A 13,461-nucleotide genomic window follows, 5' to 3' on the forward strand; every position below is an offset into this window, starting at 1 on the left:
GCTTCTTATATTCTTGGTACATACTGTGTCCTTATCCTTCTTTAGGTTTTCTGCACATCCCTTGAAAATTACCTTTTAGAGAACCTCTGGCACTTCACAAAAGAAGAATACAATTGGTCTACTCATATATGAAAAAATGTTCAACATTACTAGCAATTGGAGAAAGGTAAATTAAAACTACACAGATTTCAATTCACTCCTGTCAGAATGGCAATTATCAAGAATAAAAGTAACAATAAATGTTGGCGAGAATGTCAGGGGAAAGGTTCATTCATACATTGCTGGTGGGACTGCAAATTGGTGCAACCACTCTGGAAAGCAGTATGGAGATTCCTCAGAAAATTTGGAATGGAATCACCATTTGACCCAGTTATCCCACTCCTCAGCATATACCCAAAGGAATTAAGATCAGCATGCTATAGTGATGCAGCCATATTAATGTCAATAGCAGCTCTAGTCACACTAGATAAATTAGGGATCCAACCTAGGTGTCCTTCAACAGATGAATGGATAAAGAAAATGTGGTATATATACACAATGAATATTTCTCAGCTTTAAAGAACAATGAAATTATGGCATTTGCCAGTAAATGCATGAAACTGGAGACTATCACGCTAAGTGAAATAAGTCAATCCCCCAAACCACAAAATCCCAATGTTCTCTCCAATATGCAGATGCTGATTCACAATAGCAGGGGTTGGGGGAAGGAGGTTCACTAGATTGGAGGGAGGGGAATGTGGGGAGGTAAGGGAGACAGGAATGAGAAAGACAGTAGAATGAATTGGACATGTTCATATATGGATACACAACCAGCGTAACTCCACATCATGTACAACCACAAAAATGAGAAGTTATAGTCCATGTATGTATGAAATGTCAAAATATATTCTACTGTCATGTATAACTAAAAAAGTCCAACAAAAGGTTTTTAAAACAAAAGTAAGAACCTCTAGAACCAGACAGGTCAAGGAGACACAAAGAATTTCAAAGGCACACATTTTGTTTCATTTCTTGAGTTAAGGGTTGCTGTTGTTTTGTCATATTTTTGAATGGTTTCTCTTGTTTCAGTTTCATTGATTTCATCTCTAATTTTAATTATTTCCTGTATTCTACTATTTTTGGTGTTGAGCTGCTCTTTTTGTAGGGCTTTGAGATGTAATGTTAGGTCTTGTAGTTGTGGACATTTTATTTTTGTAATGTATGAGCTCAATGAAATTAACTTTCCTCTTAGTACTGTTTTCAGAGTGTCCCAGAGATTTTGATATTGTGTCATTATTATTTTTTACCTCTAAGAAATTTTATTTCTTCCCTGATGTCTTCTGTTATCATTGCATCATTCAATAGTGTATTATTTAATCTCCAGGTGCAGGAGTAGTTTTTGTTTTTATTTTATCATTGATTTCTAATTGCATTCCATTATAGTCTAATAGAATACAGGGTAGTATCTCTATTTTTTTGTATTTTACTAATGACTTCTTTGTGGCATAGCATTTGGTCTTCCTTTTGAGAAAGGATCTATGAGCTGCTGAGAAGGAAGTGTATTCACTCAATGATGGATGAAATACTGTATACATGTCCATTAACTCTAGATTATTGATTGCGTTATTTAGTTCTATAGATTCTTTGTTCAGTTTTTGTTTAGAGAATCTATCCAGTGGTGATAGCGGTGTGTTAAAGTCACCCACTATTATTGCGTTTTGGTCTATTTGATTCTTAAAGTTGAGAAGGGTTTGTTTGATGTACATAGATGCCCCATTATTTGGGGCATAAATATTTAAAATCATTATGTCTTGCTGGTTTATGTTTCCCTGGACCAGTATGAAATGTCCTTCTTTATCTCTTCTGACTAACTTAGGTTTGAAGTCCACTTTATCTGATATGAGGATGGAGACCCCCACTTTTTTACTGAATCCGTATGCATGATATGTTTTTCCCCATCCTTTCACCTTTATCCTGTGGATGTCTTTTTCTATGAGATGAGTCTCTTGAAGGCAGCATATTGTTGGGTCTTTCTTTTTAATCCAATCTGCCAGTCTATGTCTTTTGGTTAATGAGTTTAGGCCATTAACATCAGTCAGTTCTTTGAAAAAGTACAGAAAATTGATAAACACTTAGCCACACTAATGAAGAGAAGGAGAGAGGAAACTCAAATTACTCAAATTTGTGATGAAAAAGGAAAGATCATGACAGACACACTGAAATACATAACATAATTAGAACCTACTTTGAAAATCTACACTCCAACAAAATAGAAAATATTAAAGACATTGACAAATTTTTAGAAACATATGATCCTCCCAAACTGAATCAGAAAGACATACACAATTTAAACAGATCAATTTTAGGCACCGAAATAGAAGAAGTCATCAAAAGCCTACCAATCAAGAAAAACCGAGGACCAGATGTATTCTCAGCCAAATTCTATAAGACCATTAAAGAAGAACTAATACTAATACTCCTCAAAGTATTCAAAGTATTCCATGAAATAGAAAAGGAGGGAACCCTTCCAAACACATTCTATGAAGTTAGTATCACTCTGATACCAAAACCAGACAAAGATACATCAAGGAAAAGTAACTTTAGACCAATATCCCTGATGAACATAGACACAAAAATCCTTAACAAAATTCTGGCAAATTGCATACAAAAATATATTAAAAAGATAGTGCACCATGATCAAATGGGGTTTATCCTAGGGATGCAAGGTTGGTTCAACATCCAGATATCAATAAACATAATTCATCACATCAATAGACAAAGTTAAGAATGATATGATTATTTCAATAGATGCTGAGAAAGTGTTTGATAAAACATAGCACCTCTTCATGCTTAAAACACTAAAAAAAAAAATAGGGATAGTATGAACATACCTCAACATTGTAAAGACTATCTATACTAAGCCCACAGCCAACATCATTCTTAATGGAGAAAAACTGAAAGCATTCCCTGTAAAAACTGGAACAAGGCAAGGATGCCCTCTTTCAGCACTTCTATTCAACATCATTCTTGAAACACTAGCCAGAGTAATTAAACAGACCAAAGAAATTAAAGGGATACGTATAGGAAAAGAAGACTCAAGCTGTCACTATTTGCTGATGACATGATTCTATATTTAGAGGACCCAAAAAACTCCTCCAGAAAACTTCTAGAACTAATAAATGAATTCAACAAAGTAGCAGGATATAAAATCAATACACATAAATCTAATTCATTTCTATTCATAAGTGATGAATCCTCTGAAAGAGAAATTAGGAAAACCATTCCATTCACAATAGCCTCAAAAAAAAAAAATACTTGGGAATCAATCTATCAAAAGAGGTGAGAGACCTCTACAATGAAAACTATAGAACACTAAAAAAAGAAATTGAAGAAAACCTTAGAAGATGGAAAAATCTCCCATGTTCTTGGATAGACAGAATTAATATCGTCAAAAGGCCATTCTACCAAAAGTGCTATACAGATTCAATGCAATTTCAATTAAAATTCCAATGACATACCTCATAGAAAAAGAGAAAGCAATCGTGAACTTCATCTGGAAGAATAAGAGACCTCAAATAGCCAAAATAATCCTGAACAGGAAAAGTGAAGCAGGAGGTATCACAATACCAGATCTTAAACTATACTACAGAGCAATAGTAACAAAAACGGCATGGTATTGGCACCAAAATAGACAGGCAGACCAATGGTATAGAATAGAAGACACAGAAACAAACTCACAAAAATACATTTACCTCATACTAGACAAAGGAGCCAAAAACATACAATGGAGAAAAGATAGCCTGGTCAACAAATGGTGCTGGCAAAACTGGAAATTCATATGCAGTAAAATGGAATTAAATCTCTAGCTCTCACCCTGCACAAAACTCAACTCAAAATGGATCAAGAACTTAGGAATTAGACCAGAGATCCTGCACTAAACAGAAGACAAAGTAGGCCCAAACCTTCATCATGTCAGGCTTAGGATTAGACTTCCTTAACATGACTCCCAAAGCACAAGAAATCAAAGCAAGAATCAATAAATGGGATGGATTCAAACTAAAAAGGCTTTTCTCAGCAAAGGATACAATCAATAATGTGAAAAGAGAGCCTACAGAGTGGGAGAAAATCTTTTCCACACACACTTCAGATAGAGCACTAATCTCCAAAATTTATAAAGAACTTATAAAACTTTACACCAAAAATACAAAGAACACAGTCAATAAATGGGCCAAGGAGCTGAATAAACACTACAGAAAAAGATATACAGGCAATTCATAAATATATGAAAAAGTCCTCATCATCTCTAGTAATTAGAGAAATGCAAATTAAAATAACTCTAAGATCTCATCTTACTCCTATTAGAATGGCTATTATCAAGAACACAAGTAATAATAGATGTTTGTGTGGATGTGGGGAAAAAAGGCACACTCATACATTGCTGGTAGAGTTGCAAATTGGTGCAGTCACTCTGGAAAGCAGTGTGGCGATTCCTCAGAAAACTTGGAATGAACCCATTTTTAATCCAGTTATCCCACTCCTCAGTTTATACCCAAAGGAATTAAAATTAGCATACTACAGTAATGCAGCCACATCAATGTTTATAGCAGCTTAATATACAATAGCTAGATTGTGGAACCAACCTAGATGCCCTTCAACAGATGAATAGATAAAGAAACTCTGGTATATATACACAATGGAATATCATTCAGCCATAAAGAAGAATAATAGTATGGCATTTGCAGATAAATGGATGGATTTGGAGAATATCATGCTAAGTGAAATAAGCCAATCCCCCAAAACCAAAGGTCGAATGTTTTCCCTGATAAATGAATGATGATATATAATGGGGGTGTGGGTGGGGGGTGAGAGAAGAATGGAGGAACTTTAGATTATGCAGAGGGAAATGAGAGGAAGGAGGTGTGGGGGTATGAAAAATGGTGGAATGAGACAGACATCATTACCCTATGTACATGTATGATTACACAAATGGTATGAATCTACATCATGCACAACCATAGAAATGAAAAGGTTAACCCATTTGAGTACAATGAATCAAAATGCAGTGCGTAAAAATAAAAAATAATAATAAAAAAGGGTTGCTGTTTGAGCCAGGGTATTTTGTAGGTAAGCAGGTCTGACAGTTTTACTAGGTGGTCTTATACTATTCCTTGACATGGCATTCTCGTCTCCTTTTTTTGTCTTATTTCCAAGTTTTTAAGATATTTATTTGTATTATAATATCTGATTATATTAATGTTTGAAAATTTATTGTCATTATCAGGAAATACTTATTGAGCCACTGGTATGTGAGGAATGCAAAATTTAAGATGCATATTTACTCATTGTAACTAAGTAGGCAAAATACACATAAAAATTCTATTTTAAGCAAAGATAAGACAATTTTGTAACATGCCAGAAAAAAAATATTGATCAGTATTTCCCATATTGCCAATCCAAAGATTTTTTTCTGGGAAATAAATCAATGCATTCGGCTTCAAATAAGTTTGGTCATCACTTTATGACACAATCTCATTTAGGGGGCCAACTACACATCTTGACAATTCAGATGATCTAAGACACCTATAGAAAAAACAACCTATTTAACTTCAAAATAGTATTTATCACATTGATTTCATCACCAAACTTCTTTTGTTAATGTCTATTAATATCTCCTGGAAACAGGGCTCAAAAGAACATGTATTTTTATTCATAGATATTTATTGAATTACAAATACCCACCAGGTACTGTGGTAAAAAGTGACTGATATTGTTACAATTTTGAGTAGAAAAGGTACTATTCCCATGCTGCATGTGTCAACCAAATGGGTAGAAAACAAGTTAGAGAAAGTACTTTTGGAATATGGTTATTTGGGCCCTTTCTACTAATCAAAAAATCCAGCTCTCGCACCTATGTGTATATGTGCATGCACACACTCACACACACACACACACACACACATATTCACACACAAACTCAGAAAAAAAGAAAAAATATGATAGATAACTTCATGTCATGAGACTGCAGAGCTATGAAGATTAGACCATTGATTCTAATAAAACTAGAAATATACCATAAGGGTGTTTGCCTTATGAACTATAAACAAAATATTCTTTAAGTCAACTCTATTTTCTTCCTCACAAGAGGAAATATATTATTTCTTTTTTATCTTCTACATATCTCTGGGGATTTATTTCTACATTTGTCTATATGTCTGTCACCTTTCCCGAGAGAAATCTTGGTTTTACAGAGTAAAAGAAAAATCATAATTGACTTTGGTTTCAGAAGATACATCCACATATTTATTTCATATACTTCCTTTTTTTTTCCTATGGTTCTTCTCCCCAAGGCATTTAATAACAGAAGGTAGAGGCAGATGCAGGCCTGAGAGAGACCAGAAATCCTGCCCATAGACTTTCTGAGATGAGAAGTCTTTTTTTTTTTTTTTTTTTTTCAAAAACACAAGGGATCTAATCCCTGGAAATACTGTCAAGGATAGAGTCCTCTGCAGTCTGTTTAGACTATTAATATAAGCAGTACTTGAATCTCTCCTTAGAAATGAAAAATTGAAGACTACTACCAAGTTGTCATCTATATCATCTTCCCGACATTTCCCTTGGTGAGACTCTTTGCAGTTATTGCAAAATTAATTGTACAAAAGATGATTTGGTTTTGCTGAGATTCTTGGTAACACACTTTTGAAACTGAGGCTGAGAAGAAAAGATACATCTGATGTTGATGTGTGGTTCCTCCCAAGCTACAGTTCCTAGATATGCAGAAATCACCCTGCTCTTTTTTCTAGAGAGAAAGTCCTAGTTTGTTGTGGTGGTGGTTATTAAGTGGTGGTGTCCTTAATGAAAGATCTGAAGAACAAAATCCAAACAGGTTTCATTTTGGGGAAAGTCTGGTGTTTGTTATTATCTAAGTAAGTACAGATGAATGTGTTTGTAAAATGTGAATTTTTCTATTTTATTGCTATGAGTTGCTGTATGATATCTTTTGAGATAAGAATAGTTCAGTTATGACCAACAATCCAAACTAAATCATTTCAGACAGAATTAAAAGTTTGTTCCACTGGTTATGTCTTTGAGGTTATATCTACATGTAGTTACTGGGTTCCAAAGAGACTCAAAACTAAAAAGAAAAAAAAAGAGTCAATAAACAATTTCCAAGCACTGAGAAGTCCTAGTAGGTTATGAAATGAAGAAATCAAATTAGTCATAAGGTGCCTCACAAATGCATTTTAAAGAATTTTAGCTTTTTGTGTTGTTTTTACTTACATGCATATAAAATAGTCTAACTAGTGAACATCATGGCTAGGGAAATCACAGTAATGGTTTTGTATGGTAGAAATAGATTCTATGATATCACAGCAAGGTAAGGAAGCACACTCTGATGGAAAACTTGGCCAAACCAAAGTATTGACCAACAAGGAGAAATTCAAATTTCTTCTGAAGGAAGGGTCAGACATTAATGAATGTACTTAATACCAATATCTGAATGGTCTTTGGGAAAAAAGAAAAATTTCTTATTTTAAGTGAGGAAACCAAATTAACCATTTTAGATCTCTTTTTCCTAAATGGTTACACCTTTCCTTTATTAGATTTGTCATCAAAGACAATATAATTAAGTAGTTTGTAAAATCATTATTTCAGTCTACACCACAATACCAATCCCTAAATCCTTCTTACAAACTGAGTCCATCAGTCTCATTGGTTACTTCCTCCAGTTACAAGTCCCCTTTTCCAAGGGTTTCATAGAGCCCTTTTCTCTAGACAATATCTTTAGAAAAAAAATTGAATTAAATAGAAACTGAGCAAAGAACAAAGAAAAGCAGAGAGACTCAGAGGAAAACTTCTGGGTCCAAAAGTGCTGGAACTATGGTGTAACTCAGTCTTGAGGAAAATAAAATCATCAGGGCAGCATCTATCCACCCTAGAACCATGGTTATGTATTTTCACAAAGCTCTGAATCCAGACTGTGGCCTTAGTTGGCGATGAGATTGCTGGTACTCCACGGCATCAAGCAGTTCTCAGGAAACAATTTGAGCAGCCCTCATTGTTTCCAGGTGTCTTGTAGTACCTTCATGTATCTTCTCAAAACTCTCAGGGGTCATATACTGAGGTCTTCCTTTTTCTCTATGGAAAATTGAAAGGGAAGGATCTCAGTAGAACCCAAGGGATCCAGTGCATGTGCATTTTTGAGGTAGGTTGAGTCAGCTTCAGGATGTTAGGTGAGGTGGTGACCAAATCATTCTTATTTTCCTGGGTCTAAAGGACTTTCTGAGATGCAAGACTCTAATGCTAAAATTCAGACTGTTCCAGTGAAGCAGATACTTTTGGTTCTTCTAATGTCTTACTCCACTGGTCTGTCACCTCTTCTTCTTTGACACTTGCTACCATTTGCCCCCACAGCCCAGCTTCAATGTTGAAGAATGGTTGTTTCCTTGCAATGATTAAGGGTTCCAGGTGGGAAGCTACCTGCATTAAGATTCAACTGAAGGCAGAAATAAGGATTTATTTATTAATAAGAAATTACAAGCACATATTTCTTACAAGATTAGATACTGAAAAAAGGGACTAAGGATGTAGCTCAGTGATATAGCACTTGCCTACTATGCACAAGGTTCTGGGTTTCACCCTAAGCACCACCAAAAAAAAAAAAAAAAGTGAAAAGGAATCAAAGCTAATTAATACTTGCCCTATATGCTCAGAAGTTTATAGTCTAGTATATTAATTAGCCTATGAAAAGAAATAGCCATGATCCAAAGTATAAAGTGAAAAGAAATAGCCATGAGTCAAAATATAAAGTGAACATTTTTTGGAGCTCTATAATTTTTAGAATGTTACTTCTCACTTCTTCTAACTTAAAATAATAATTCTTGTGTCTAATGTTAGTGCAAATATGTTGGCATGCCTATGAAGTGTCCTACACTGTGCTAGGTGCAGATAATAAGAGATGAAAAAATGCGATGTCTCCCTTTATGAAGCTCACATAATGGTAAAGAAAGAAAGTCATCATAAGCTTAGTATAATAATTTATACACAGAGATATCAACTATTATGGCAGAACAAAGAATTAATACATGATTGTGAATCCAGCAATATTTCTAAAGGAGTCAATTGATGAACAATGTAAACCGCAAGCACCAGTAACCCAAGGCAAAAAGGAAAGACAAACAAAAGTCAAAACAAGGAGAAGAGAAAGGACAGGGCATAGGAGGAATGATCAAACAGAGAGAAAGAAGAAAGAAGCAACATGTATGTCAGGTACAGAGACTAGCATGTCATTCAGTGGAAGTGCTAACTACCTATCTGGGCCATAGGATCTGAGGGGATGCAAGAAGAAGATGAGGTTAAGGAAGTGAAGATCAGATCAGAGTCTTGTTTGTTGTGTTCAATCATTTGACTTGGTCTCATGATAACAATGTCTCATTGCAGCACAGCTTACAGACTCAATGAACATCTCTGGATTGGGATCCTCTTCTGGGTCTGTGAGTGAATTCATCCTTCTGGGATTCCCTTGTAGCAGGGAGATTCAGGTTGTGCTGTTTGTGTTCTCCTCCATCATCTACCTCTTGACCCTCATGGGCAACGGAGCCATCATCTGTGCTGTGTGTTGGGACCAGCATCTCCACACCCCTATGTACATCCTTCTGGGGAATTTTGCATTCCTGGAGATCTGGTATGTCAACTCCACTGTCCCTAACACACTGGTCAACTTCCTTGTGAAGACCAAGAGCATCTCGTTCACTGGTTGCTTCCTGCAGTTATATTTTTTTCTTTTCCATGGGCTCTACTGAGTGCTTCTTTCTCTCAGCAATGGCCTTTGATAGATACTTTGCCATCTGTCATCCTCTCCATTATGCCATAGTTATGACTGGACAACATTGTTTCAACCTTGTGGTTTCCTGCTGGGTGTGTGGCTTCCTCTGGTATCTGGTACCTGTTATTCTTATCTCCCAACTGCCTTTCTGTGGTCCTAATGTAATTGACCACTTTGTTTGTGACTCTGGCCCATTGCTGACCCTATCATGTGCTTCTGCCCCTATGTCCAAACTCACTAGCTACACCCTAAGTTCTCTCATCATCCTCCTTAGCTTCCTTTTCATTCTCATCTCCTATGCCCTGGTTCTACTGGCTGTTCTTCAGTTGCCCTCAGCATCCAGTAGGCATAAGGCATTTTCTACCTGTGGCTCCCACTTGGCTGTGGTGCTGTTATTCTATGGTACCATTATGGTAATGCATGTGAGCCCAGGGTCCAGCCACTCCACCTTGATGCCAAAAATCATGACCTTGTTCTATGCAATGGTAACCACACTCTTCAAGCCCCTGATCTACAGTCTCAGGAATAAAGAGATGAAAAGCGCCCTGTGGAAAGTTCGGGAAAAGTTTAAAATTTCTTTAAACACCTTTGGCAGCAGATCCAGGAGTGTGTAATAATCTAGTTTAGTGTGATGTGGGTGAACTAGAAAATTTACATTTTGAATCATTCATCCAAAAAATATTCACTGATTGCCTCCTCTATGTTAGACCGTGCTCAACACTGGACTACGAAGATAATTATGAAAATAATTCAGACATATTATCTTCCCTCAAATAACAGTCTTATGGATGAGGCAGGCAAGTAAAAAACTAATTACCATAAAATGCAATTAAGGTTCTGATTGTTATATATATACAGGTTGTCACAGGAACACACATACCAAAAAAACACCTAAAACTCCCTGGGATGGGCTCTGAGGGATGAATGTTAGGGAGGACTTCAGTCAACATAATGCTATACTGTATTTTTTGGTGGTGGAGGGAGGAGAAAGCATTTTATTTCTACTCAACTTGTACTTAGATTTCTTTTTCAATCTTATTGTAATATCTTTGAAAGGATATAAGATTTCACATCTGAAGTTCTTGATATGAACTTGATTCTCCCATTAATCAACTGTTGAATTTGACATGTCACTTAATTCCATCTATAATATTAGAATGGTAATTCCTATAACACGGAACAATTAGTGTCAGATTTTAATGAGATAATGGATATTAAAGTCCCCAAAACTATCTTTAGCATGTAGAAAACACTCAATAAATGTTAATTGAATATTAATGATGGTTCATTCATGCTGTGTTCTCTTGTTCTTTATCAGAATCAAAAGCAGTCTCATACCCACCCACTCTGTGAAAGTCACATCCTAGTATTCTTAGCAAAGCTCCTCCAACTCAACTTCCATGGAACATAGAGTATGATTCCTACATTTGTACCCAAAATATAATGTTTGGTTTTGTTCAGTTTTGGTTTGCTTTGGTTTGAGGTTTTGATTTTGGTTATATGTGTGTGTGTGTGTGTGCACGTGTGTTCATGGTGTTGACAGGCACCTGAGCTAATTCCATAACTTGACTATTGTGAATTGCACTGTGATCAACATTAATGTTATTGTATCATTATAGTATGCTGAGTTTAGTTTTTTTGGATAAATGCCAAGGAGTGGGATAACTGGGTCATAGGGTGGTTCCATTCCTTGAGTTTTGAGGAATCTCCATACTGCTTTCCAGAGTGATTGAACTAATTTGCAGTCTCACCAACAATGTATAAGTTTCCCTTTTTCTCGACATCCTCATTAGTATTTATTATTATTTGTATTCTATACAGTTACCATTCTCACTGGAGTGAGATCAAATATCATTATAGTTTTGATTTGTGTTGTCATTGGAGACGGGGGTCCGCTGAGGGTGAGGACAAACGATGCCTCCCAGTAAACAGACATTGGAGACCAGGCTCGGAAGGCACAGATCTAATTTTACTTAGGATTGTACAAGACATATCTAGGCACATTATCCAATCAGGTTAAGACACTTGTTAAAACATAAGAGAACCAACCTATGGGTAAGCTATACATCATACTAATGTAAACAAACCAAGCATTCCTAAGTGATTCTGTCCCACAACAAATTTGAGACAAAGGACTGGGGGAAGGCAAACTCCAGCACACAGCATGAGGTGAGGCAGCACAGGGAACTCACACCACAGCTTGCTGAGCAAGGCTTTCCCTCAGCTGGTAGCTCAGCCTCAGTAACTGCAAAGGCCTACAATCCATGGTGAGTCTTTACCATTTCCTCTGTTTCTCTGTCCAGACTGGTTTATTTAGACCATGGTGTCAGTGACTGCAGACAAATAAGGCTGAGAAATGTTCCCTACAGATTTGTATTTCCCTGATTGTTAGGAATGTTGAACATTTTTTCATATATTTTTGGTCATTTGTATTTCTTCTTTTTTGAAGTATCTGTTTAGTTCTTTTGTCCATTTATTCATTGAATTATTTGTTTCTTTTGCATTACATTTTTTGAGTTCTTTATATATTCTGTATATTCATCCTCTCTCATAGGTTCTCCCATCCTGTAGGGTCTCTCTTCAGACTCATGTTTCCTTTGCTGTGTAGAAGCTTTTTAATTTGATGGCATCTGACTTGCTAATTCTTGGTTTAATTTCTTGAATTTTAGGGGATCTTACTGAGGAAGTGTATGCCTACACAGGTTGGAGTATGAACCTGTGTTTTCTTCTAGCTGTTGTAGTGTTTCTGGTCTAATTCCTAGAACTTTGATCCACTTTGAGTTGACTTTGGTGCAACATGAAAGACAAGGATCGAGTTTAATTCTTCTATGTATGCACATCCATTTTTCCCAGCACCATTTGTTAAAAAGGTTATCTTTTCTCCAATGTATATTTTGGGCACCTTTGTCAAGTATCAGATGACTGTATTTATGTGGATTTACCTCTGTGTCTTCTATTCTATTCCATTCATTTTTATGTGTATGTTGATCTCAATACTATACTACTTTTGTTACTATGGCATTTTAGTATAATCTGATTAGATACTATGATCTCTCTTCTTGCTCAAGATTGCTTTGACTCTTCTGGGACATTTTATTCTTCCAAATGAATTAATTAGTCAATTTCCTCTACTCCAATAATGAAACTGCTGGGAAAGAAATTCAGAAATCTATCCCATTTATATTAACCTCAAAAACTAAAATACTTGGGAATAAATCTAACCAATATGGTAAAAGACCTCTACAATAAAAACTATTGAACACTGAAGAAAGAAATTGAAGAATTTAGATGACAGGCAATCTACCCATGACCTTGTGGAACTGAAAGCTCAGTCCTTGTTCCTGATGTCAATCCAATAACAAGGCTACTGTTTTGAGAAAAAGGAAAAAGAACTTGTATTGCTTTGTTAGCAAAGGAGAAACACAAGACTCCTGTCCCAGAGGATTCTGTGATTCTGCCCATCAGGGAAAACAGAGGACTTTTAAAGAAACTATTCAAAGGCTACATTCCTCGTGTGCACTGGCAGGGGGTCCCAGGTGTGCTCTGGTGACATGTTGAAATTCACTTGTTATTTTGGAGAATAATCACTTCCTACTCTTCTGGTGACATTGCCTTCCTGTGGAGAACAGAGCTCAAGGTGTAACCATGGTCCACTTTAT

At 36.0% G+C, this 13,461-nt stretch overlaps 1 protein-coding gene across 1 annotated transcript; it reads left to right on the forward strand.

The window, feature by feature from the left end:
- Positions 1-6,187: 6,187 nt before the first annotated feature.
- On the forward strand, positions 6,188-10,416 carry LOC124976497 (olfactory receptor 11H12-like). Its single transcript, XM_047539362.1, is given in 3 exon segments — positions 6,188-6,218; positions 9,430-9,752; positions 9,754-10,416. Coding segments are annotated over 3 exon segments (1,017 nt in total).
- The last annotated feature ends 3,045 nt before the right edge of the window (positions 10,417-13,461 follow it).

This window comes from Sciurus carolinensis, chromosome 2 (genome assembly GCF_902686445.1).
Source record: "Sciurus carolinensis chromosome 2, mSciCar1.2, whole genome shotgun sequence".
In the NCBI taxonomy this organism is placed as follows: Eukaryota; Metazoa; Chordata; class Mammalia; order Rodentia; family Sciuridae; genus Sciurus; species Sciurus carolinensis.